The 27,226-nt window shown below is 42.4% G+C and overlaps 2 protein-coding genes and 1 long non-coding RNA gene across 6 annotated transcripts in view; 1 reads left to right on the top strand and 2 right to left on the bottom strand.

Annotated features, from left to right (window-relative positions):
- Positions 1-614, bottom strand: part of DISP1 (dispatched RND transporter family member 1) — a 161,568-nt gene extending 160,954 nt beyond the window's left edge. The window contains exon 1 of one of the 4 annotated variants that reach the window (XM_043543611.1): positions 289-614. The gene's annotated coding sequence lies outside the window, so the exon portion shown is untranslated. Of the gene's footprint in view, positions 1-237 lie in introns of all 4 variants that reach the window. The other 3 variants (XM_037895664.2, XM_037895662.2, XM_043543607.1) reach the window with 3 other exon arrangements.
- LOC122465177 lies at positions 1-24,039 on the top strand. The gene is made up of 6 exons (XR_006289807.1): positions 1-144; positions 18,255-18,405; positions 18,729-18,764; positions 20,809-21,302; positions 21,506-21,603; positions 23,972-24,039. It is a non-coding gene; the product is annotated as an uncharacterized LOC122465177 (long non-coding RNA).
- The window catches only part of FAM177B (family with sequence similarity 177 member B), a 13,762-nt gene continuing 4,628 nt past the window's right edge, over positions 18,093-27,226 (bottom strand). Inside the window, exons 3-5 of the mRNA XM_007070447.3 lie at positions 26,308-26,374; positions 21,459-21,556; positions 18,093-18,311 (exon numbers count right to left, since the gene is read on the bottom strand). Coding sequence (XP_007070509.3) covers positions 18,093-18,311; positions 21,459-21,556; positions 26,308-26,374 — 384 coding nt within the window. The remainder of the gene's footprint in view (positions 18,312-21,458; positions 21,557-26,307; positions 26,375-27,226) is intronic.

Here is a 27,226-nt window from a genome sequence, read left to right on the forward strand (position 1 = left end):
CCTACGCCGGGCAGGGCTCAGGGCCAGGGGCCAGCCCGAGCCCGACCCGCAGCGGGGCAGCCGGCTCGGGCAGCCCTGGCCCCACCACGCCGGAGAGGCGAGGGCAGCCCCGCGAGACACCCCGCCGCGAGAGGAGCCCCCAGGGTGGGAGTGCGGGGGTGACCCCCCCCGCCGGGCAATGCAGCCGGGGGGGCGTCTCGCTCTCAGCCCCGCAGGGCGGACCGGGGAGGGGTGCACCTGGCTTCTGCCCGGTGAGGGGGGGGCGGGGTTCTCCTTTCTCTCTCTTACCCCCGCCCCACTCCGTTGTTGTCTCTGTGCGGCAGGAAGCGTGTGAATGGCCCCGCTAGCGTCCCCAGCGCGGCGCAGTTACCATGGGACGGGCGCCCGCTCTCTCTCCGGAAGCCACTGCCGGGAAGGGGCAGGGAGAGATGCGCGGCGAGCCGCCATCTTGAGTGTGGCGCGGCGGGGGCCTCTCGCCCCCGGGCTGTGGCGGGCGCGAAGGGGTTTGGTGGCGCAGCCCGCCCGCCGGTCCTGCTCGGGGAAGGGGCCGCGGAGCCGCCCCGAGGGCCCAGCAGCGCTGACTCACAGGCCTTGAGCTCCAGGCGCGCTGTCCGCCGGCCCGCGGGGGGATGAGGAGCCCAAGGCCGCCAGGCTGCAACAAAGGGCTATTGGCTTATGCTTATGCTCAAATAAATTGGTTAGTCTCTAAGGTGCCACTCGTATTCCTTTTCTTTCTGCGAACACAGACTAACAGGGCTGCTGCTCTGAAACATGTCAAGCACTAATTCATTTGAATCAGAGGGCAGAAACAGCTCAATCTGCATTTTAGCAAACACAAGCTGGAGAGAAGCCACCCCACAGAATTTTTTTCAGCTCCAGCCTCTGTCCTTACAGCTTGAATGAACTTTCCTTTGGAGGGTAATCTTCAGAAGGATCCATTTCAAAGGTTCACTGGACTATAAAAGAAAAAGGGCAAAGAGCCCCATGTTATCTTTTCACCTAAGATGACAAAGAAACTGAACACTTTAGTCTTTGAGGCGAGATCTTGACCATAGGGGCAGTCAGCTATCTTGCTCTAAGAAGTTTGTGGTAAAAATCTTACCTGATACCTAGACAATACTTGTTAAAGTTTTAGCATCAGAAAATGTATTTTTACTTTTGTTTGTAACCCTTTCTAACTTAATTCCGTCAACGTGGTATCACTTAAAATCATATCTCCTTTTGTTAATAAGCTTGCTTTACTTTTTTCTGAATGACCCCAGTGCTGTGTTTGAATGATAAAAACAGCCATACTGGGTCAGAGCAAAGGTACATCAAGCCCAGTATCCTGTCATCTTACAGTGGCCAATGGCAGGTGCCCCAAAGGGAATGAACAGACAGGGTATCATCAAGTGATCCGTGCCCTGTCACCCAATCCCAGCTTCTGGCAAACAGAGGCTAGGGACACCATTTCTGCCCATCCTGGCTGATCGCCATTGATGGACCTATCTTCCCTGAATCTGTCCAGCTCCCTTTTGAACCCTGTTATAGTATTGGCCTTCACAACACCCTCTAGCAAGGAGTTCCAGAAGTTGACAGTGCGTTGTGTGAAAAAATACTTTCTTGTGTTTTAAACCTGCTACCTTTCATTTGGTGGCCCCTTGTTCTTGTATTATGAGGAGGAGTAAATAACACTTCCTTATTTACTTTATACCACTCATGATTTTATAGACCTCTATCATATCCCCCCTTAGTCACCTCTTTTCCAAGCTGAAAAGTCCCACTCTTATTAACCTCTCCTCATACAAAAGCTGTTCTATACCCCTAATGATTTTTGTTGCCCTTTTCTGAACCTTTTCCAATTCCAATATATCTTTTTTGATGTGAGGCCACTTAAAATGATAAAGCTGGGCATTTCGTCTCTTCAGAGGACCAAATAAACTATTATTCCTCTGCATGGTCCAAGAAAGGGCTGGAAACTGCAAACCACACAGTTTTGTGAAAATGAAAGACTGGGACACATTGTGGTCCTCTTGCCAGGTGTAACAAAAGCTGGTGGATACTGGGGTGTGGCTGGAGTGTAACAAGGAGGCGGCTAGAATCAGAGTTGCTAAACCACAGCTGGTTAATACAGAGACACTCAGTGCTTGCTTGTCTACTGGTGTTCAGGCTGTGAGCTACAGAAGCAGAGCATCTATGGAACCCAGGGCTACAGGCAGTAACACAATCACTTACTGGGGTGGATTGCACCCCACAATGTGACTATACATATCCCTGCAACTAGAGACTCCGGAAACAAGAGTTTTTTTTATCAGAGTTCTTTAATTGTTAGTTTCCCCAAGAGCTCTTCCTTCTTGTTTGCTTTTTGAGTTTGAGCACTAGAGGAGAAGGAGATTAGGATTATCTGAAGGACAGTAGGGTAGTCCTCTGGTTAGAAGAGATAAGGAATCCGGACTCTCAAGTTCATTTACTCTGATCAGAGGGAAGTCAACTAAACTCTTTATGCTTCTGTTTCCCAAACAGTAAAATGGGGCCTCAAAGAAATCCTGTGAGGATTAATACATTCAACAAGCAGGTTTGCAAGGCTCTTTGAGATCCCTCAATGAAGGGTGCTACATATAGTATTGGTGATCTGTCCCACTGCCTCCCAACCACCCCCTCCTGGCCTGGGGTCACCCAACAGGCAGTCTGCCTCACTTCCAAGGGACTTTTTAACAAATTCCACACCCTTTTTTCCACTCACGACATCCTTTCTTGGGGTCTGTGTTTATTCAGATAAAATATACTCAAATAAAATTCAAATAGCTGAAACACAATCCATTCATTTTATCTTCTTGTCAGATCACTCCCCAGCCTTTCCCACCTGTAGCCTCAGCCCCACATCCCAGGACTCTCTGCTGGAGCCTGATCACTCTTAGCAGTCTCTGATCATTGTACTCCCAGGCCTTCCCTGCTTTAGTAGGCTACTCCCAGACCCTACTGGGCTGAGTTCAGCTTCCTGGCCCAAACCCAGTCAGGGTTTCCCACTGGAGCCTCCTACTCGCTAGGTTCTAGCCTCAAAACTCCACTGACATCAGGATCTTTGCTACAGGAGCCTCTCTCTTTCTTTGCAATTTCCTGCTGATCGATATAGGAAACCACCTGATCCAACCCAGGTGTGCCTTTTGAGTAGTCAGGGTTGGCTAGCCCCAGTACCTCCAGCCTTTAAGAGTTGAGCTACCCTGTTACAGTGTTGTTCAATGGTATTGTTGACTTTGCTGATGGTGTTTCTCTTCTTTGCACTCACTGACATACTACACTGATCAGTTATTTCAAGACTGCATGTGCCTGAGATAATTCAGTCTGGGTAACAAGTTTTTCATAGTGCTCACACTTACCGTAAAGATAGATAGCACTGGATATGTGTCGTCATGTCAAATTACAAAGAGCAGTGGACTTTGAGGGGCTTTAGACATTTCAAGTGAAATGGGAAGAGGGGTGTGGGGCTCTGTTCTTTAATGGCTTTTGGAGGCTGGTAATCGGGTTGTTATTCAAGAGGGTCTCTTTAGTTAGACAGCATCCCAGCAACACTAGGAAGGACAGCAACATTTACAGAAGTAATAATACTAGTTTCTAAACCAAGATAGTGTAAGTAGGACACCTAGGAGTACACTTTTTTAGACTTGTTTCATGGATCTAAACTGGTGATTTATGGGCTTAAATGGGTGAATAAACTAGAAGAAACCATTGCTATAATTTTCAGCAATAGACACTTAAGTGCAGTGCAGTCCAAACGACATCTATCAAAAAGTAAGGCATGCAGGACATGATTTGTATGCTGAGCACGTAATTGACATTTTCTGTCATTTAATCTTAGGAGCAATTGCTGTAACCAGATGCCACAGTTCAGTCAGTTATTGGTTATATTCATGTAATTGTCTGACAGCTATACAAACAAAGATCTGCAAAAAGGTTTCTTTAGATTCTGGACTGCAAGTCTGAAACAAGAGCTGAATTTTCCTTGGCCAAAAGGCCAGCGTAAATCCAAAAATATTGTCAATTTATATTTTGAGATGCTGGAAAGAGAGATGGTGCAATTATGCAGCCCATAGAATACACAGAAGTGGATACGGTTTTCTTTAACTCTGTAAAGAACAAGCATTTCTGAGATACATGTTAGAGATAAACAGACATTTATAGCTATGTGTGGAATTAAAGGGGGGAATTTGAGTCACATAAACCGAAGTTATACCACATCTGGTATTAAAATTATTGTTTTCAGTTTAAAGGTATTTGAAAAGTACGGCTACGTTTTTAAAAGAAAATATCTCAGGGGCGGGGAGGGCTCTGCACTGGGAACAGTAGGGAGCTGTTAGAGGAGTTGTTGCAAGGGGGAGAGAAATAGGCTGGGCTCCCCATGACCACTCCACCAACAACCATGCTGGAATGGTTCATGGTCCCAGTGGTCTAAACTTTTGGAGAGTCCACATGGGGCAGGAACTACTCCATCCTAGGGGGACGAGGAAACAGCAGGAAGAGAGAGACCCATACTGGGCTCCCCCCAGTCACCCCTCTTGGCCATTGTACATGGCTCCTGCAGCCCATCCCTCCAATTGGGGCACCACATGGGGTGAATACCCCCACACTCCTGGAAGGGGGAAGAAAGAGAGACAGATCAGTCTCCCGCATCCACCTCTGGACCCAGTACACCATCTCTGGGCTAACAGCCATCTCTTGCTGCCTTCTAATGTGAGTACTGTAGCTAAACTTGTTCTGCAATACTGAAGATTCAGTGTGCATTACGTGGGGGTTGTCTCATTGCACAGAATAGAATTTGTTTTAAAACTTTCTTTAATTAAAAAATACATAAAATTACACACAAAAACTACACTAAAAGAACATGACTTAGATTGCAAAGTCAAACACTAAAAACGTTAAACAATGCCAGATTTGCAGTTGTCCGTGCAACCTTAGTTCAGCCTCCTTGTACATATGCCTTATGACAAAGTCTTTAATTACATGGTCACATACTGTTTTTTCCATAGGACCCCTCCTTCATTCAGTGCACACAATGGACACACAAGAGGGCAGAACTAAGGTTACAGTGACCTCTGTAAATCAGACTACATTTCCCAGACCTGAAGAAGAGCTCAGTGTAAGCTCAAAAGCGTGTCTCTTGCTCACCAACAGAATTTGGTCCCATAAACGGTATTGCCTCACCCACCTTGTCTCTCTAATATCCATAAATCTGGCATTTCCAAATTCAGTGCTTGACTTTATAACAAAGTTCTTTTGACATTTTTTCTATGTTATATAATAGTAGACGGTATGCAGTATTGTTGTAGTCATGTCATTCCCAGCATATTAGAGAGACAAGGTGGGTGAGGTAATATCTTTTATTGGGCCAGCTTCTGTTGGTGAGAGAGACATGCTTTTGAGCTACACAGAGTTCTTCTTCAGGTCTGGAAAAGGTACTAAAGCCATGTCTACCCTAGCGAGCTTACAGTGGCACAACCGTGATGCAACTGCACTGCTGTAAGATCACTTGTGTAGCCGCTCTATGCCGATGGGAGAGAGCTTCTCCTATTGATATAGCGCTGTGCACACTACCACTTATGCCAGCGAAACTTATGGTTTTTTCATACCCTTGAGTGACATAAATTTTGCCGAAATAAGTGGTAGTGGAAACACAATCCAAGAGTGCCATGCTAAACTATCTGTTCCATCTTGTAGTTAGCTGTAAGTAGTTAGCACATATTCGTCACATATTCAGACGTCAAGAATTATAACATTCAAAAACCAGTCGGAGAACACTTCAACCTCCCTGAACACTCAATTACAGACCTAAAAGTTGCAATTATTCAACAAAAAAAACTTCAAAAACAGACTCCAATGAGAAACAGCAGAACTGGAATTAATCTGCAAACTAGACACTATTAAATTAGGCTTGAATAAAGACTGGGAGTGGATGAGTCATTACACAAACTAAAAACTGTTTCCCCATGCTAATTTTCTCCTTACTGTTACTCACACCTTCTTGTCAACTGTTTGAAATGGGCCATCCTGCTTATCACTATAAAAGTTTCTTTTTCTCCTGCTGATAATAGCCCACCTTAATCGATTGGTCTTATTAAGAGTTGGTATGGCAACCCCCATTTTTTCATGTTCTCTGTATATATATATATCTTCCTACTGTATTTTCCACTGCATGCATCTGATGAAGTGGGCTTTAGCCCATGAAAGCTTATGGTCAAATAAATTTGTTAGTCTCTAAGGTGCCACAAGTACTCCACATTCTTTCTGCTGATACAGTCTAACACGGCTACCACTCTGAAACCTGTCACATATTCTAAGGGACCATTCAAGGTGAAGTGGCCCAATAACATATGACTACAGAGGTGTTAATCATAGAATCACAGAATATCAGGGTTGGAAGGGACCTCAGGAGGTCATCTAGTCCAACCCCCTGCTCAAAGCAGGACCAATCCCCAACTAAATCGTCCCAGCCAGGGCTTTGTCAAGTCTGACCTTAAAAACTTCTATGGAAGGAGATTCCACCACCTCCCTAGGTAACGCATTCCAGTGCTTCACCACCCTCCGAATGAAAAAGTTTTTCCTAATATCCAACCTAAACCTCCCCCACTGCAACTTGAGACCATTACTCCTTGTTCTGTCATCTGCTACCACTGAGAATGGTCTAGATCCATCCTCTCTGGAACCCCCTTTCAGGTAGTTGAAAGCAGCTATCGAATCCCCCCTCATTCTTCTCTTCCGCAGACCAAACAATCCCAGTTCCCTCAGCCTCTCCTCATAAGTCATGCGTTCCAGACCCTTAATAATTTTTGTTGCCCTCCGCTGGACGTTTTCCAATTTTTCCACATCCTTCTTGTAGTGTGGGGCCCAAAACTGGACACAGTACTCCAGATGAGGCCGCACCAATGTCGAATAGAGGGGAACGATCACGTCCCTCGATCTGCAGGCAATGCCACTACTTATACATCCCAAAATGCCATTGGCCTTCTTGGCAACAAGGACACACTGTTGACTCATATCCAGCTTGTCGTCCACTGTAACCCCTAGGTCCTTTTCTGCAGAACTGCTGCCGAGCCATTCGGTCCCTAGTCTGTTGGTGCATGGGATTCTTCCATCCTAAATGCAGAACTCAGCACTTTTCCTTGTTGAACCTCATCAGATTTCTTTTGGCCCAATCCTCTAATTTGTCTAGGTCCCTCTGTATCCTATCCCTACCCTCCAGCATATCTACCTCTCCTCCCAGTTTCGTATCATCTGCAAACTTGCTGATGGTGCAATCCACGCCATCCTCCAGATCATTAATGAAGATATTGAACAAAACCGGCCTGAGGACCGACCCTTGGGGCACCCCACTTGATACCGGCTGCCAACTAGACATGGAGCCGTTGATCACTACCCGTTGAGACTGACAATCTAGCCAGCTTTCTATCCACCTTCACCTAATGGGCCACTTCACCTTGAATGATCCCTTAGAATATACACGATCTGTTCCATCTTGTGTTTTAGCAGTGGGCATGGCTACACTAGAGAGTTTACCGTATCATGCAGCTGCACCGCAGTTATGCTCTCTGTAGCCGCTCTAAGCCAATGGGAGAGAGCTCTCCCATCGGCTTAATTAATCCACCGCCAAAGAGCGGCAGTAGCAGCTCTCCCACCAACATAGTGCTGTCCACACTGGTGCTTAGGTCAGTGTAACATATGTCACTCAGGGGTTGGTTTATTCACACCCCTGAGCAATATAAATTATGCCGACATAACTGTAGTGTAGACATAGCATCAGTATTTTTCCCAGACTTGAAAAATTGCTCTGTGTAGCTCGAAAGCTTGTCTTTCTCACCAACAGAAGTTGGTCCAATAAAATATATTAACTCACCCACCTTGTCTCATATATTCATAGAGTTTAACGCCAAAAGGAACCATCAGATCATCTAGCCTGACCTTCTGTACATAACAGGGTGTTAAATTTCACCCTGTTGCACCTGTTGTTGAGCCCAGTAACTTGTGTTTGACATATTAGTCATTAAGTTAAGCAAATAAAACTCTGAATACACCCAGGAAGTAGAATTGCTGCAGAAGAAGGTTACATTTTAATGCAGTCACTTTTTGGGGTGGAGCTACACTTGAAGAGTGTGGAGGTAAATTAGAAAAAGCAAGTCAATTTAGAAAGCCATTAATTTGAGGTGAATAAGGAGAATTCCAGTTCTGTCTGGTTCTACAGAAACTTTGCCCACCAAAGCTCCTCAGAAGGATAACCAGTTACATCATAGGAACAATATTTCATTGGCTAATTACAGCCAGAGGGTGGGACGCTGTTACTCTCAGATCTTCCTAGATGTCTCCAGCTTTTCTTACAGATTGGAGTCTGTTTCCCCCTACCTATCACAATCATTTTAATAGATTATGTAATTCTCATTGCCCTTTCACTAAATTCAATGAAGTGTATCTAGTGAATATAACTTGGGCTTCAGTGTCGTTCTTTTGCTAACTCTTTGTGGCAGAACACGTCACATTTTTGGAAATTTAAACAGGTCTGTTAAGAAATATCTATCTCCTATCAGACAGTGCCATCTAGTGACTAGATGTAGAAACTGAGATACATATATTGTAACTAATGGAACTTTTTGGCAGATAAGTAGTTTCAGGATAAATAGGTAACATTTTGGAAATTAATGAATTTTACTAATTGAGTTTATCATTGTAAAGTAATAGCATTTTGGCAGACGCAAAAATGTTATGCTTGTGCATACAGTATATTGCTCGTATAGGGATTGTCAATGGGGAGTAAAATTTACTTTAGATTTTTATAGCACCAATTTCTGACACTGACACTTTGCAATATTTGAAATCAATTCTACTAATGTATCAAATGTATACATCAATAATTTGCTTCTGGATCCACCATTATCAGTAGTTAAGCAACCTTTTCCATAGCAGTGGCAACAATCACTAAAGAAACCCACCACGTCAAGCCTGCCACCAAACTTCACCCTGAAGCCCCTGAAAAGATTGAGGTCATCAAGGTCAAAGGCTCAACCCAAGGCTTTATTGCGCATATAGGCCCTAAACTAGTCTAGAAGAAGTTGATTATAAATGTTAAGGTCTTCAAAATGATCTCATTTCATCTGGCCATGCTCTGCCAGTCCCTCTTTCTGTGCTACTTCTGTTGTTGTGCCACACCTCAGGCTGCCCTTTTATGCCTGACACAAAATGCTACCATTCTCTCTTCATTCAAATCCCTCCATAACATACAATTCTTCCTCCATTCGCACCCCGTGCTAGCACACCTAACTTGTATGTGCTGCTACACACACAATACTTTTATCTTCCAGTTAAACTACTCCGATAAAATTCCCCTGGTGATCCAAGGGAATTGGTGTTGTTCTGCTTATCTATTTAGATGCTGATCTCCATAGGTAGGGACCATGTCATCCTGTGTCTTTTATGGCACCACACATGGAATAAGAATTTAACAAATAATATGCAACAATAAAGGGACATTATTTAAAAGCAACATTAAAGGGACATTATTTATCCTGTACCTTATGGTTGCATTCAACATTAATCAATGGGAAAAGATGCTCCCCCTTTAGGCCCAAAGCTATTTGTGCTCTTTTCCCCTTTCTTTCTTCCCCATGTTCCTTTCTTGTTTCTCTCTGCACCTTAGCTGAATCTGTGTCTACACTACCACTTACGTCGCTCGGGGATATGAATAAGCCACCCTCTGAGTGACATAAGTTACACCACCTAAGCGCCGGTGTGGGCAGCACTATGTCAGCGGGAGAGCTTCTCCTGCGGACACAGCGACTGCCGCTCATTGGGGGCGGATTGATTAAGTTGGCAAGAGAGAGCTCTCCCTTCAGCTTAGAGTGGCTACACTTGAGAGCTTGTAGCAGCACAGCTGCATCAGTGCAGCCATTGTGCTGCTGTAGTGCTTCAGTATAGCCACTCACTGCAGAGACGGGAGGGGTCTTCCCATTGCTGTAGTTAATCCACCTCCTCACAAGTCAGTAGCTACGTTGACAGAAGAATTCTCCTGCTGACCTAGTGCTGTCTACACAGGGTGGAGGGGGGAAGGAGGTTAGGTCAGCTTAACTACGTCGCTCAGCAACTCCCAGCTCCTGTCCCCATCCCCAGTCCTATTTCATCCACTAAATGACCAGCAATAAAATAGTTCATGCTTCCATTAAAGTGTCCTTGGTGGACCTTAGCATTAACACTTCATCAAGACTACTTGGTGGGGAGAATCTAAAGATGTTCATACCTCCCAGCCTCATTGTTTCAAGCTGGCTGCAGACTCAGGAAGACAATACTACTTTGTTTACCCATGGTTATATTTAGAAAGAAGGTTCTCTCTCTGACCATAAGGCCTAGTAACTTCTTTTTTGTTTTAATTAAATCTTAAATTCCAAACGTTATATGGGTCCCATGTAGCCTGCAAACCAAGTGTTTGACACTGCTGACACAGAGGGAGAGTCCCTACCCTGAAGAGTTTGTAACCTTGATTAAGATACAAAACATGAATGTATTAAATAAATGAAGAGAAAGAGGATGAGGATAAAAGTGAAAGGAACTCTTGGTTCCATCAGTAGCTTTGTGAACAATTAGATCATATCAATGCAAAAAAAAGTAATTATAAGAAATAAACAAAAACCAAAATAGATTTCACTAATGGCTGCTGGCCCCCTGCCTAGCCATGGAAGAAAAAGTCATCATCATTTGAGTTACTCTGGTTAAAAAAAAAAAAAAATAGACTACAAGGTGCACAGCTACTCTCATTCCAGTGGGAATTTAATTTAATTAGTGTCTAATTTCAAATCACACTTCTGGCAGCTGTGTTTATTCACATTCTTTAAAGCCAGAAATTAGCATGCATTGAAGTTACCATCAAAGCTCATTTAGCCATATGTCTACATCCTGCCGGCTTGTAGCAATCTGGGCTTGTGTGTTTATTTAGCACTTTATTAAAGTTACAGTAAATAAGATTTCAGTATATATACTGAGATTGTCACAGTATTTAGTATGGACTTGTTGCACTGTCATGTTACAGCCTTCATTGGAAGTTTGATCAGAGAAATAACGTTCACTATGGTAGATGGGATATTAATATGGTGGCAGATTGGCCACAAGAATATGCTTGGATCTTGATAATAGCATGCTCTCTCTCACCCCTCCCCCCCCCGCTCTCTCATTAACAGTAAAAGCTCTACTTGACCTTTCACTCCTAAAGCTATTGAAAACTTTATGAAACTGTAAGTTGATCATGTTGTTGGTCTTTTTAACTGCTTATAGGGTTAGAAGAGAGAGGTGCTCTGTAGTGAACTCAGCAATCCCTGCCATAGCTGCTTGGTCTATATGCCAGCACTTACAGCGGCTCTATCTGATGAAACAAGGAAGTGTGACAGACAAGGAATTGATATATATATTAATCTGGGAATACTGATATGGAATAATGGTTTGAACATTGTAAATGACCTAGTCAGTCAGATAAAATTATTGTATAACTATGGTGGGTTATTAGAATTACCTGTATGGATCTAACTTAATAGGGGGTAGTGGGAAAAGCAAACAAGAAAGCAACACAATATATCTAGATAAGAACACACCAGCACACATTTTAAACTCTGTGACAAACTATCTGTCTCCATCAAGTTGCAAGCCTTTTTTTTGCTAAAGCTAGGAGCCTGGAAATCAAATACACACTAAAGAGTTAACAAGCACTTTTCAAGGGAAGACATGACTTGTCAGCAGCTGTTTAGGAAGACAGGTGGAGAGAGAAAGATACTGTAGAGGGAGCCTAAAGAAGTGTTCCTTCCAAGATACAGGGAATGGTAAGACTTAGGGAAAAGCCAGAAACGCTTTCAGTATATTTGTTGTTTTAAGACCCATTTTCTCTTAAATTCTTTTGTTCAAATTTAATAATACTTTGCTTTAAGGAGTCTGTCCACTCCCAGTCACTGCTGTCATTGCTCGTGGAGTGAACAAAACTGCAGAGTCTGAGCCTAAGTCAGATCTGCTGAGGTCTGGTTAGTGGCTGGGGACTGCAGCCAAGGCCCAGTCTCGGGGTGGGAGAATTGCATGACTCCACTCAAAGCCAGGTGACAGCTGGAGGCTTAAAAGCATGGAGGGGATGCACTTGACAAGACCAGAGGTCAGGGATGCAGTTTGCCTGGGAACTGTGACAGACAGTGTAAGCTGTATTAGGCTAGCAGGGTTAGGGAGAAATACAACTTTCTGTCTGCTGTTTACAGTAATCTTTATTGAGGTGGTAAAGAACTCCCCCATAGCTTCATTACAGCTGAGCCCTGTCTCTTCTTTTACACAAGGGATGCTCCAGGCTCAAATAGGAACACCAAATCCAGTTCTCCTTGAACCTTGAGGAAGTCCCAGTTTGGGTCTACATCTGAAAATAACTGTTCTGGCCAGGAATGGAGCTAGTGGAGGAACATGAGGGTCTCCAACAACTCAATCCCAAATATGTATCTATAGGGGGATGTGGCAAGGAGGCATCACACCCTCCACATTATAAAGTTTGTTGACACATCAGTGACTGTGTTGGTACACAGAGAAATCCTCCACAGGGAAACAAAATCAGTTACCAGTATTGTGCATTCCAGATTTTTGTATAGATTTATATGTGTTGTATTGTCCAGAACCACTGTCCTACAAACAAGGCTCAGGATCCTGTGTTTATTTGTGGCCTGCTTCTTTCCGCATAGTAGGCCCCTGTTGACACACAAACTTTCCAGTGGCGAGAGGGGGGGAAATGAAGATGTTCTGTGTTATCAAGAGGCTTATAAAGGGGATGGGTAGAGGAGAGGAAATCAGAACTTTTACAGATGAAGTCTGCATCTGACCCACTAACCTCCTGTCTCACCACCCTCAGCACCTTGTTTAACTTGCAATCGTGGATTAAGCTCTTACTCTCTGTAACACACTGCTGGGGATATGCAGAACTGTAAGCCACTGTGTTACCTCTTTGCCTCAGCAAGAATGAGTTTTGCTGGCAACTAGAGTGTGTGTCAGCTCCCTGCCACACCAGCCTGTCTTCCTCAATAGCAAACTCCTCAAGGCTCTCCCAGCCCAGACCTTGCCTAGCAGGTAACAGTCAGTGACCTTCAGCCCCCCAAGCTCTTCAGAGATGTTTCTCTGCAAATGCACAGACCCTACCACTGTTCATTCACAGAAGAGATTGTTTGTTGCTCTGTTAAAGAGTCAGTACGTCACAGTTTAGTAATTTAACTGAGGTAAATGCTCCCTTCCCTTCAAACACAGCATTGACTTGGTTTATAGTAAAAGTGAAACAAGTTTATTAACAGAAGACCATGGATTAAGTGATATCAAGTAAAAGAGATAAAGGTAGAAATGGTTACAAGCAAATAAAAGTGAAAACACGCCTCTAAAAGTAAAAAATGTAATCTAGCAAGATACAGTCTTTGTTCAAGATAGTTTCTTTCACGCCCAGTCTCCTTTTCAGCTATTTACTGGCCAGCCTGGACAGGACCCATCACAGAGATCAAATCACTTGGTTTCATTGTCTCCTTAAGGTGCAGGATCAAGATGGAGTCTCTCTCTGTTCTTCCTATTCCCAAAGGGATTTCTTCATTTTACAAGTCAGATAGGCCTCCTGGGGACTCAGTCGCCTGTGTCCCTCTGGGGTGCAGGAGCCAGGTTAATTCTTTGTCTCTCAAGTTCAGTCTCAAGATAATCCCCACTGCTTTAGCTTGATAGTTTTGTTTATAGCTAATATGTAAAAACTGAGATAAACCCACATTCATTTGTCCAGGATGCACCTGTTTATCACCTTTACCTAGGCTAACCTGTCTTTGTCTTGAACATGTTCTAGTAACATTATACAGATGGAATTCTAACTTCAAACAAAGCTCACACATGCATTTTACAATGATATTGATAACCAGTGTGGCTTTAGCTTTCAGATGATCTCTCACAAGGCATATTTTGTTCAAATATTATTGCAGTAGTGTGTAGGGTGTGAATACAGGGGTGCCTTTGCTCACACTTTCCATTGCTGAACTCCCTTGTCTGACATCACATTGTCTCCAGTATTGCTCACCTCCTCCTTCTTTCTCCTCTCACCATCCAGTCCTTCTGTGATTTCTAGTCCATCAGTGTCCATGACTTCTCCTCTGCTCTCCCCTCCTTCCTGCACTGTTGCCAGTTCTCACATTTTATCATCAATCTGGCAATATTTGGTGTTTTTCTTAAAGCTTCAGGTCCTGGAGTAGGTGATTAGTACCTCAGCTTTCTAGCCTTCGTGGTTGTGGAAAAAGATCTGAAAACCTAAAGGCTCAAAAAGCAGCAGGCAAATAAAAACAAGATTTTATTTTTTCACCATTTCAAGATTTTAATGCCTGGGACTGGTAATAGAGCTGGCCACTCTTCTCCATTGTCCGTCATTGACCTTCTCTCCCATGGCAAGGTCTTCCACACCCCCAGCTCACCCCCACTCCCCACCTCCTGCTTATTTACATTAACATGAATGTTTCACTGGTACCTTGTGCCACAGTTCAGGGCAACTGCACCTACGTTTCTCCTCAGTGGTCTAGCAGAACACCCACTCTTGGCTTTCAGCTCCCCAGCTGTTGCCTGTCTTGTGTGTAGACCTGTGTTTTTTTCCCTTCTGACCAGGGGATTTCCAGGCTACACAATTCCCTGCCTTCACAGGTTGCCCAAGGACACCTGCTTGCTTTCTCTTTAAAGACCGTTAATAGGTATAATTGCTAGTTATAGGTACCATACAATTCTTTCTATGTAAGCCTACTTTATATCTTGGGTTTCTTAAGGTAAAAAGCACTAGAGAGAAAACATATTAAAAATAATAAAGAATCTACATGCATGCTATTCAGCCTACCAAAATTAACCCCATCCAAATATGGATTCTGGCTGGCCCAGTCCTTCCAACCATACTCTAAGGCTTGGGGTCCTCCATGGATTAGGGGTCCTGTCCATTTGCTCGATCAGGAAGAAGGCCCTGAGCCAGTTTAAAACCAGGCTATTTATCCAAAACCCCTTTCTTTGTCTGTTGGTCCTTGGACTAATAAATGTGTCACCTATCCAGGGGGGTAGTTTCTCTGGAGATGTTACAACCTGAGTGAATTTGTCTAATCATCCCCTGCTGTTCTCCTATTTACCCTTCCCAGGGAAATACATACAATTCCAAAACACATACACAATTGCATTTTTAGTACAATGAACTCCAGAGATGTTAAAACTAATTCAATAGGTTTAACTTAATTCAGTAAAGTTTATTCAGGATATAATTGTCAGTCTGTCACACCTTGTCCTCCGCCTCTCCATTTGTTTGCTGTATGTACTTGTTTTTCATCATATGCTAAGATATAAATTCTTTGGAGCAGAGACTGCCTTTTTAAATGACATGTGTAACAGTATCTAGCACAACTGGGGCCTTATTCTTCAGAAAGGTCCCAATAATTCAGCCTGGAGTAAGTCTGACATAGTTAGATGCAGTTCTCATGAGTCTTCAGGTCAAATTCAGCAGCGACAGAAGTGGTGCTGTTAGCCCTAAATGGAGGCTTAAAGATGAGATGTAGGATAAAGCCACCGTTTACATCACTGTTTGTGCTACACAGGATAGAACCCTGTGCATACCAGGAAAAAGTATGTTGTTGTAAGGGCAGCAGAGCCTCTCTGAAGGGAGACAGATCTAATCACAACCACAGCAGACTTTCCTTTTTGCTTCCTTGCAAGCAAAGCTGCTTTAATAAGCTTTAATAAGCTGCTTTATGCAAAAGAATTCAACTAGGCCTGGGGTGAAGTAAATTTTGTTTTTACTAGGGCTGTCAAGCAATTAAAAAAATTAATCGCGATTAATTGTGCTATTAAAAAATTAATCGTCCTGTTAAACTGTAATAAAATACAATTTATTTAAATATTTTTGGATGTTTTCTACATTTTAAAAAAATATCGATTTCAATTACAACAGAGAGTACAAAGTGTACAGTGCTCACTTTATATTTATTTTTATTACAAATATTTGCACTGTAAAACACAAAAGAAATAGTATTTTTCAATTCACCTAAGTACTGTAGCGCAATCTCTATCATGAAAGTTGAACTTACAAATGTAAAATTATGTAAAAAAACCCCTGCATTCAAAAATAAAATAAAGTAAAACTTTAGCACCTACAAGTCCACTCAGTCCTACTTCTGGTTCAGTCAACTGCTCAGACAAACAAATTTGTTTACATTTGCAGAAGATGATACTACCTGGTTCTTGTTTACAATGTCATCTGAAAGTGAGAATAGGCATTTGCATGGTGCTGTTGTAACTGGTGTTGCAAGATACTTATATGCCAGATACACTGAAGATTCATATATCCCTTATTTCTTCAACCATCATTCCAGGGGACATGCATCCTTGCTGATGATGGGTTCTGCTTAAGAACGATCCAAAGCAGTGCAAACTGACATGTTCATTTTCATCATCTGAGTCAGATGCCACCAGCAGAAGGTTGATTTTCTTTTTTGGTGATTTGGGTTCTGCAGTTTCTGCATCAGAGTGTTGCTCTTTTAAGACTTCTCAAAGCAGGCTCCACACCTTGTCCCTCTCAGATTTTGGAAGGCACTTCAGATTCTTAAATCCTGGGTCAAGTGCTGTAGCTATCTTTAGAAATTTCACATTGGTATCTTCTTTGCATTTTGTCAAATTTGCAGTGAAAGTGTTCTTAAAACGAACAACGTGCTGGGTCATCATCCGAGCCTGCTATCACATGAAATATATGGCAGAATGTGGGTAAAACATAGCAGGAGACATACAATTCTCTCCCAAGGAGTTCAGTCACAAATTTAATTAACGCATTTTTTTTTTTAAACAAGCGTCATCAGCATAGAAGCATGTCCTCTGGAATGGTGGCCGAAGCATTAAGAGGCATATGAATCTTTAGTACATCTGGCACATAAATATCTTGTGATGCCAGCTACAACAGTGCCATGTGAATGCCTGTTCTCACTTTCAGATGACACTAATTAAGAAGTGGGCGGCATTATTTCCCGTAAATGTAAACTAACTTGTTTCTCTTTGCGATTGGCTGAACAAGAAGTAGGACTGAGTGGACTTGTAGCCTCTTGAAGTTTTACATTGTTTTGTTTTTGAGTGCAGTTATGTAACAACAACAAAAATCTACATTTTTAAATTGCACTTTCACAATAAAGAGATTGCATTATGGTACTTGTATGAGGTGAATTGAAAAATACTATTTCTTTTGTCTATCATTTTTACAGTGCAAATATTTGTAATCAAACATAATATAAAGTGAGCGCTGTACACTTTGTATTGTTTTGTAATTGAAATAGATATATTTGAAAAATGTAGAAAAACGTCCAAAAATATGTAGTAAATTCCAGTTGGTATTCTATTGTTTAACAGTGCGATTAATCACAATTAATTTTTTGAGTTAATCGCATGAGTTAACTGCGACTAATCGACAGTCCTAGGTTTTATACAAAAGGACCCATTACTTTAGCAACTTAAGGTCGAGGAATAGAAAAGTGAAAACTAAAAATACAAGAACATGGGAATCCATAAAGTGACTATTAGTTTTCTTAGTGTTCACTCATTCACTTAAAACAAAAGGGCAAGTTTTACATCATTCTTATGCTGACTTGGAAGCATCTGTAGCTACCCAGAATAGACTATCGTTCAGCAGGCTGCTTTAGGTACCCTAGCATATCAAATTCCATTTGCATAGTCCCAATCAGATGTTTTCCACTTTCAAAAGTAACCATCTAATGTCAAGTCCGTGATTCACACATCGGAATGTAAGGGCTCCAGTTCAATGCTCATAACCATAGGGAACCAGGTGGCAGATGCTCCATCAACCTCCTTAGCTCAAATAGTAAAGCGTCAGATGTCACAGAAGGCAGCATGAAATCTTCACCATCTCCTTTCTACCTTTCTCCATCACAGAGCTATTTTGGCTCTATCTAGCTGGCTATTGGACATTGGAATAACACTGCTGGACAAAGGAATGTGATGTGTTAGCCCCAGAGCATGCTAATGATATGTTAATGTCCTATTATAGAGTTATTTCAGTATCAGAGGAGACCACACTGACAATGTTGCCATCATTTCTTAACAGCTGAGATGGAGTTTGGACTTTGTAGGTCATGTTTTGAAGCCTCATTAATGTTTGCAAAAGTGCTTCTTTGAGAAAACTCCATAGCATCCTTGAGTCTAATAGATCCATATTCTACACTCTGTACCTCAAGGTGGTGTTTTTCATTCAGAGATTCTGCCTCATTCGTCTCAGAGATCATTTCACCATCTTCATCATCTTCAGTTTCCTGCAATGAAGACAAGACAATAAGAAAAATTTACTGGACAAAATGAAACCTGTTCTGATGTCTTCTATAAGGAGACACTGACAGCGATAGCAGTGTGAGTTTTCTGTTACCTTGGGCTGAGTAGCTCCATTACATAAGATTGGGTTACTGTCTAACTGCCTGTAACCGTTATACACAGAAGTAACAGGAACTCTGAGAAAGGCCAGCACTGTAGCTTGAAACTTGTTTTAAGTTTCTGAAGTAGTGATCTGTTCTAGAATTAAAAATGCTACAAGCCATGAAACATACTTAAAGTCTACCGTGAAAAGAAACTCTGTAAGATCACCACCCTTTTACTGCTCTGCTCCATGAGTTTATTCAGAAAGAGATCTAATTGCTTTAGTGAAAAAAAAGTTATTTTTACTACTTTTTTTTTAGCTGTGCCAGTTCTGCAGAACATACAGCTCTGGCAAGGTAAGCTGGATTTGGGGGGGCACCCTCAGGGGTCAGAATTGTTATGTTCCAGTTGCAAAGCCTCCTATGCAATCCTATTGTCCTCAAATTATGCCCTCAGTTTCCCTTATCAAGCCCACTAACAGGAATTAAATAGGTCTGCAGAGATGTACCTGGGGGCTTAAATTTGAGGACAAATGGGGTTGCACAGATGGAAAGAAGAGCGTTTGACTAGTGAAGAGCCAGAAAGAACCAGCTTGAGTGGAAGATCTCAGGCTGAATTTGCAGACCTGGAGATGAGATTTTTGTATTTTTAACACCTGTAAAAACATATTTAATATGAAAATTATTGGTCTACAAACAGAAAACCCACAATGCCATTTTCACACAAAGTAGGACTGTAGCCTATAGGGAGAGGTATTTGCTAGGTAAGGCATAGACCTAAGTTAAGGCAGTAAAGCAAGGAGTTTACAAGCCACAGGCCTGTAAGACAATAGCTTAGATAAACAAGGAATAAAGCCTTAGCCTATGCAGTTAACCAGGAGTAACCCCAGATCATAAGAGAATGCTGTAATGACTAAACTGCTAACAGGTAACCATAAGATTCTAGTTTATATTGGCTTGGTATATTTTAAATTAGGAACATTCACAGATGTCTGATCACAAGAGTGCCATGGTAACCAATTGACGTATATTCTAATTAAGCTTGAGGTAAAAAGCCTACTGACTTGTGGGACGAGGGCACCCCAACATTAGTAGGGTGAGGAAATACAAATAAGGACAAGGAAAGAAATCCTTACTGAATATGCGTTAGGCATAGCGATGTCAGCCTAACAATATACAAGTTGTCTCACAGCCTATGTGCTTTGGAGGGGAGATGCATAGCTCTGGGGCGGTGACAGGATGATGACCACTGGCGATGGTGATGAGGAAGGAGATGATGGTGAGGCAGATAATGACTAACATTTCAGATTGTTCTGCAAGGGATGGTGCGAGTATATGGATGCTCAGATGCACATTCTGTATTATCTCTGTCTATCTTACTGGGTTGGAATGTTTGTGACTTTGCTATATTTATATATATATATATAGTTGCTGTATTAATAAAACTCTCATCACATGTACAGAAGCTTCTTCATATGTGTGAGTGTTGCAACTGTGTACATCAGGGTTCCCAACTGAACAGTAATTCTAATACTACTGGCCTTGATCTTGGGACAAAAACCTATCAAACCTTGAGGTGCTAACTGGGAATTCTTAAGTAGTCAAATTAAGACAATCCATAGATCAGGCAACAGGACCATCTTTTAAAGAATAAAGCTGACCCCCAGCAAGTAATTTCAGATTTTTGGGGGACTGTGGTGGGTTTAGAATAAAAAAAATTGTGACTAGTCCTTCTCTATAACAGGACCAAATTCAAATATATATAAGGAAATCTCTGAAATTTGGGGCAGATTCAAAATCCAGACCCAGGTCAAAATTTTGCAGCTTGGGCTCATCTCTGTTTACAAGCAGCCTTCAACCATGCAAAATTGTCTGAAAATGTGGTGGTGTCCTTATACATTCATCTCCCCCCAGAAGTCAAAAGGTTATTTCTTGTAAAACTTTGTTGCCAGAACTCATCCAATTCCTGCATCTGTAGCTGAATATAAAATTTCATCTGCATGCTCATTTGTGCACAGCAGTTTCCTCAAGAAACAAACATGCCTTTGATCAACTTAACCTACAACAAAACAGCCATATATCACGGTGACCAGTAACCAGTTTCTCAACATAGCAGGGCAGGGTAGGTCATTTTGTTCCAAGTTTTGGAAGGAATGAGTAAGAGGACAATTGGAATTACACTACATTATTCAGTGGGAACAGTCTTCTGGACCACAAGCCAGCAGTGCTAGGAGAAATATTTCAGGAGAGTAAACCTCTAGTGCCTTGTAAATAGCTGAAGACAGAAAAATAAATACTAAAAATAGGACGTTTTTGAAGGAGTTTGTGTTGTTCACACCCCAAGGCTTCTCCACAGTTTTGCTGAGTCCTCATGGAATTTTCGTTTATTTTTCTCTTCTAGGACCACCATTCAACCATCTTCTGTCTAGGTGTTGCCAATACAGCACCTTGACTCAGTGCATACAGGTGGGGCAAACATTTTTCTCCAAACACCCATCCCGACAGTGGTCTCTGAATCTGTTAACATGGGGTGATGTTAGAATGAATGACCAAACTTTCCTGCCACCACCAGGATACATATCCAGATTGTCTTCATAATGGAGCTCAACCCTGTCAACTCAGGAAGTAAGACTCTGGAAGTCGTTCTGGAAGAGAACTAATCCACAATACAAACATTTAAAATCAAACCCCTGCAGCCTGAAAATTTAATCACAGCCATTTCAGTGTATATAGTGCATTCTGATGCCAGAACATCTCAAAGCTTTTCATAGGATCTGTACAGAGCTAGTGACCTTAGTAAAGCTTCAAGGATACCCACAAGTGATCCACTGAGAAGATTTTAAATTACATATACAGAGAGAGAAAAAAAGAGAAAGAACACACACAAACACACAGGTTTGCTTAGATTGTAAATTCTTTGGGGGCGAGTGTTTTTGTTTTGTGTCTTGTTTGGAAAGAAGAATGTTGGTTCTTAATAATAAAACATGATAAATTAAGTCCCATATTTTTTGTTCTCCACTTGTTAAAAAGCTATGTATGCATTTCATTTACCTTCTTCTGTGTCCTGTAGTATTCATCTATTGCATATTGATATTTAGGTTCATTGAGTCCAAAGAGCGTGGCAAGCTTCCCACCGAGGAATTCGCAAGCTGAAAAGACAGGGAGGAGAAAGAATAACAGCAATTCTATCCCTTATGTAAGTAAGGAGCTTGTCTAGAGAGGCACTTTATGTGGTGCGAGAAAATAAATAGTTTTACACACTGATATATATATATGAACAAAAGGACAAGGGCTGTCTTCATCAGCTCAGGAAATACAAGCCCCTTTCAGTAAGCCTAGTCCTGACTCCAGAAAACTACTGAATGGCAACCCATTTCAATCCTTTTCCAAAGACTTAGCCAGCATTCCTGGAAACGATGTATGTCACTTACACCAGCTGCAGCCTTAGGCAGTTTGTTCCATACTGTGTTTCAACTACACTTTGCGTAAACAAATTCAGCCTGGGTTGTTTTCCATGGCAATTCACTCTCAAATAGTCAAGAGGTCATAGACAAGTCTTCTTTCCTTTCAGGATCTTCTTTCAACTGACAGAAGCCTCTCTTCCTCTGTATCAGGGAGAAGAGATGGACTTTGTATCTCTTGTGTTTAGGAGGCTAGTGATTTTTGAAGGGGGGAAAAAGTTGTGACTGCTTTCAGGTGCCACTTTTTCAGACTTAGCACTGGCCTGCCTGGAGTATCACAGTTTATCAAAATTGTATGCAATGATGTCAGTTGGCAGAGCTAGATTGTCCTAATCCATCTTTCTGCAGTATTATGCTTGTTGACCTGTCTCCACTTGACCCATTTTCTTTTCCTTATGGCCTCAGTTTCTTGTCCCTCTGCCAATTTCTAATCTGCTTCAGTAGTTCTACCCTTATTTGTGCCCTGTTGGTGCAAATTTTCAGTTGATTATATCAGTCTGATCTGGAACACTATTAAATATTTTCCTACAGTCCAGCCATAGTTTTACCCCCTGCCTGCCAATTAATGCCATTTATTAAAGGTGGCGCAGGTAGTGACAACTATACTTAAAGTTGCCTGACACTTTCCATTATAAAGATCCTGTTTTCAGTTGCTTATAACTTTGCCAAACTTAAGCTGCGGGGGCTGAAATTTTCCATGCCTGGTGTCTCTCTCAAGCTGAAATTTTTGCAAAAGTTTCAACTAACATTATTGTCATTTCCACGAATGAGGTTAGGGGAAAATACACGTAGCCCACATAAAAAAAATGGTTACAGTTGTTTCATTGAGAAGCTCTAGCACCTCCATGATTTGGAGCAGGGACTTGAGAGTTGGCAGGGCTTTGCCCTAGTGTCAGGATGCACCTTTTGCCATCCGTATGAAAATCCGCCCAGATTTGGTCACATTATAAGCCATAGTGTAAGAACATAAGAATGACCATACTGAGTCAGACCAATGGTTCATCTAGTCCAGTAACCTGTCTGACAGCACTCAATGCCATATGCTTCAAAGGGAATGAACAGAACAGGGCAACCATCAAGTAATCCATCCCATCGTCCAGTCTTGCCATCTGGCAGTCAGAGGCCTAGGGACACCCAGAGCATGGGGTTGCACCCCTGATCATTTTGGCTAATAGCCATTGATGAACCTATTCTCCATGAACTTATATAATTCTTTTTTGAATCCAGTTATAGTTTTGGTCTTTACAACATCCCTGAAAAAAATCTGTTAGCATGTGCTCAGTAGAGATTTGTTAAAAGCTGGAAGCCAAGTACTCAGAAGATTCCATGTGCACTGAGCATGCTCCATCCTCACAGCTCCTATGTGCTGACTAGACTGTTCATACACCATCCCTGAAGAGTGGCTGAGCGTACACCATCCCTAGTTGAGTAGCTCTTTCCCTTCAACTATTTTGCCCAGTTCCCAGGAGCCACTGTAACTGAGACCAGGGAGACTGCATCTCCTGCATCCTCAGTGCTCCCCTTGCTGGTACCCAGAAAGCACAGAGGAGGAAGCAGCCTGGCTAGAATGCAGAGCAGGAGAGACAGGGAAGAGAAATGCAAGGCAGGGAAACTGGAACAGAGAATGTGACAGGTAGGAGCAGAAGGGAACAGGGCCAGTGGTTATAAACCACTAGAGCATGCTTTCCTCCAGAACCTGGAACTGAACCCATTATTCCCAAGTCCCACTATTCCTTTGCTGTGTAGCAAACAGCTGTGAAACCCATGGCTAAAGTTTGCATCTTAGCTTTTATGTTGACCTGCCACAAGAAGGGGTCACAGCATTCTACTGCTACTGGTTAATCTTTTAACTCAAGTGACAGAGGAGTCGACTGTGCTGTGGATCTAAATATCCAAACCCTGGTGATGACCCGTGTATGTATGTGTGGGTCAATATAGTTTCACAGGATTGTTTTTTCCTTTTTTTAAAAAAAAGTAGGAAATCATATTTTTTAAAAATTAAGTTAAAAGAACATTAAGGTGCCAAAATCAAGAGAGGCCAGAATTAAGATTGCCTTGTATATATGCATTGTGGTAGTCTTTAATTATCACTTTTTTCCACAGGACCTTTGCCTCATTTGGGACACAGGACAGACTGTGAATGGATCCTGGGAATGGATCATGATTACGCAGTGAAGGAGATTGTTGTCTGCAGGATCGCTTCCTCATTTGTTGCAGAATTTGGAAAGCGTGCAGTGAATGAGGCAGGGACTGCAGGAATAGAAAAGATGGTGTCATGATTAAGATAGTTGAATGCTGCCCCGGAGAAAAGGATTTGATCCCAGCCTCTGCCGCAAAGTTCCTATGTGGCGTCGGGCAATAACAAAAGTTTTCACAGGTGGCCACTGTGTGCACACATCTCATTTTCTGAGTCCCAGGTTGACACACGTGGGATCTGAACTGTAGAAATGTTGACCTCACAGCTTCCACAGAAGTCAGTGGGAGCTTTGCTTAGAGCATTAAGCACCTTAATATGCTATGTACTTACAAAAAAACCCATATGCATCTGGAGCAGGGTGCTTGAAATCAGCCCTGCGAGAGAGCTGAGGCTGCGAGAGGGCTGCTGCTAGGGAAAGCAGCAAGCCTCGGCTGATTGGGAAAACAGCCACAGCTGCGGCCACGCCCCAATCAAGGCCCAGCTGGCCTTTATAAGAGGGCAGTAGGCCGGAAGGACACAGTCTCTTTCTAGATGTTGAGAGGGAGAGGCCTGACTGCTCGGAGCTGAGCAGGGTACCTAAAGTGGAGCAGTGCTGGGGGAAGGCCAGAGGAGCTGGAGAGCTCTGGCCTGGAAAACCCCGAGGCTGCGGGCCTTGATGAAGGCCTAGGAAAAGGGTACTGGGGTTGCAGAGGGCAGCCCAAGGGTAGGCAGAAGCAGCAGGTCCAGACCCTCCTTGCCGATAATGAGTGGCAATTATACTGCAGTCCGCCCCAGGGAGCAAGGGCTAGATGGTGACTGGCAGTAGCCACTGAGGCGAGATGGGGATAGTGGGTTTGGGGTTCCTGCGGCGGGCAGAACCCCTGAGTAAAGGGGCACTGGGAGGGACTTGGGGGCCCAGCGGCAAGCAGGACACTGGCCTGCAGAGGGCACTCTGGAGGCTGGAAATGCTAATTCCCTGGATGACCAGCAGGAGGCGCTGCAGGGGTGAGTCCTGCCCCGCTACAGCATCTCAAATAAGGCACCCAAAATTAGTTGACACTTGACAATTTTGGCTCTAATTTCTGTGTATCAGTTCCCAAAGTGCAAAAGGGAGGTAATATCCCCATACCACAGAATGGTGTTGTGAAAATAACGCCATTGTGTTTGTGAAACACTCCGAAGACAGTACTATGATGACATCATCATAGAGACGCTCAAGAAGAAATAAATAATTCTAGGGTTTTGATGGTGTGCAGTAAATAATACATGGAGCCACACATGGAATGAGAAGGATAAAATCAGATACTGAATAGCTAACCATTCAGTGAGCACCACCCCACATGTGTATTGAATAAGGGTTTGGGGGGAAAAGTAGTATGTGATCATATAATTAAGAAGATTATATCATAATTCCTGTGCACAAGGCGGCTAAATTAAAATTGCTCAGGCACCCTTAATTCGGGCATTTCCTAGTTTTTGACCGCTTGACTTTGAAACTAATGTTCTTTTAAGGTAGTTATTTTGGATGCAGTATTTGATATACTGTCACACTAGAAATGAAAAGGATACCTAGCATCTGCCAACTAAAATGACATATACAGAGACTAGTATTGGTTAAACCCATCACTGTGACAATGAAAAACTGATTTAGTATTATAGGGCTGAATGAAAGTGAGACCAGCTTCATGTCAGCAGACCCACTGGAAATCATCTGCCGTGGAGGTTATTGCCAATGAAACCTGCTTTTCTTCAGTAGCTGCAGCATGGCACGTTGTGCTAGATGCGTTCGTAGTACAAAAGTCAGAGTCCCCAAGACTGCATAGCCAGATCATGACATACTGGTACAGCCATCAAGCTCTTGCCACTGAATTCAGGTTGCTCCTTTAAGCATGCTGAGGCAGTCCCCACATTGGTGGGAGTTTCTTTCTTGTTGCTATAAGAAACTGTTTTTTTTTTTAAATGACAATGGATGGCCTGATCTCAAATAATCTAACCTGAAGTATTTCATATTTAATAGTGTTACCTAGATGTCTATCTCCTTGAAGGAAAATATCATATTTTATTTAATATATTATAAAATATATATAATAGAGTGTTTTTTTTTTTAATAGAATAGCAACACCCAGTTTTGAGAAGACATAAAACAAATAAGATGAAGGAAACAATTCTGGTGATGATCTTATATCTTAATAATATTGAACAGTAATTATATTCAACTAATGTAAAATAACTCTCCCATTGATGCAAGAAAAAATATACCTACTAAAAAGTGAAGTTGTTGCGATTCGAACTGCCCACAGCCGCAGATAGAGCCCCCAGGAGAGTTTGGACTACAAAACAAGAACAAAAGGAAAACTTTCATTTTAGACATACAGAGCTGAACTAATCCATGGGCTTGTACCAGAGATTAATTTGACCCATAATATTTGCCGTATGCAAGGATCTTCCATGGTGTAGGGGAGAAAGCTAATTGTTTTCTTTACTTCAGTCTTTACACAGGGTGCTGTTCAAGCTAGCTAGTCTCAGCTGATTTACAGCAAGTCTCTGTCTATTTAAACTAGGGATACCAGTCTCATTTACCAAGCCAACAAGAAACATCAGTACAATGAACATAAGGAACACATATACAATAGAACACAAAGGGTCCAATCCTGCAAAATACATAAACCTCTGAGGAACTTTGAACTTCATGTGAATAAAGTTGTTCACAGGTTTAAGTATTTGCAGGATCAGGCCAAAATACTAAAATTATTTAGAGATTTTGGACAGAAATAGATACATGTAAATGTCAATACCTAACACAATATAATGCTTTACATTTTCAGAGATGTTTACAAACATTACTTATCCTCACTGTATCCCTGCGCGGTCAGTAACTTAGGGTTTGTCTACATGGGGATGAATTAAGACAAATTAACTAAGGCCTTGTGTACATTCAGAAATTAGGTCAATATAACTTCATTGGTCTGAGGTGTGAAAAATCCACAATTAAATTGTAAGTGGTGTAAGTGCCCTACTACACCAACATAACTCCACCTCCACGAGAGGTGTAGGGCTTATGTAGGTGTAGTTAGGGCGATAGTGTTTTGTAGACAGTGTGTTACTTACATCAGCCCTTGGCTGGCTTTCTTGTCAATTTCATGGCTCCTTGCTGGAGTTGTGACATTGACAAGAAAGTCCTC

Source organism: Chelonia mydas, chromosome 3, assembly GCF_015237465.2.
Source record: "Chelonia mydas isolate rCheMyd1 chromosome 3, rCheMyd1.pri.v2, whole genome shotgun sequence".
Classification (NCBI taxonomy): Eukaryota; Metazoa; Chordata; order Testudines; family Cheloniidae; genus Chelonia; species Chelonia mydas.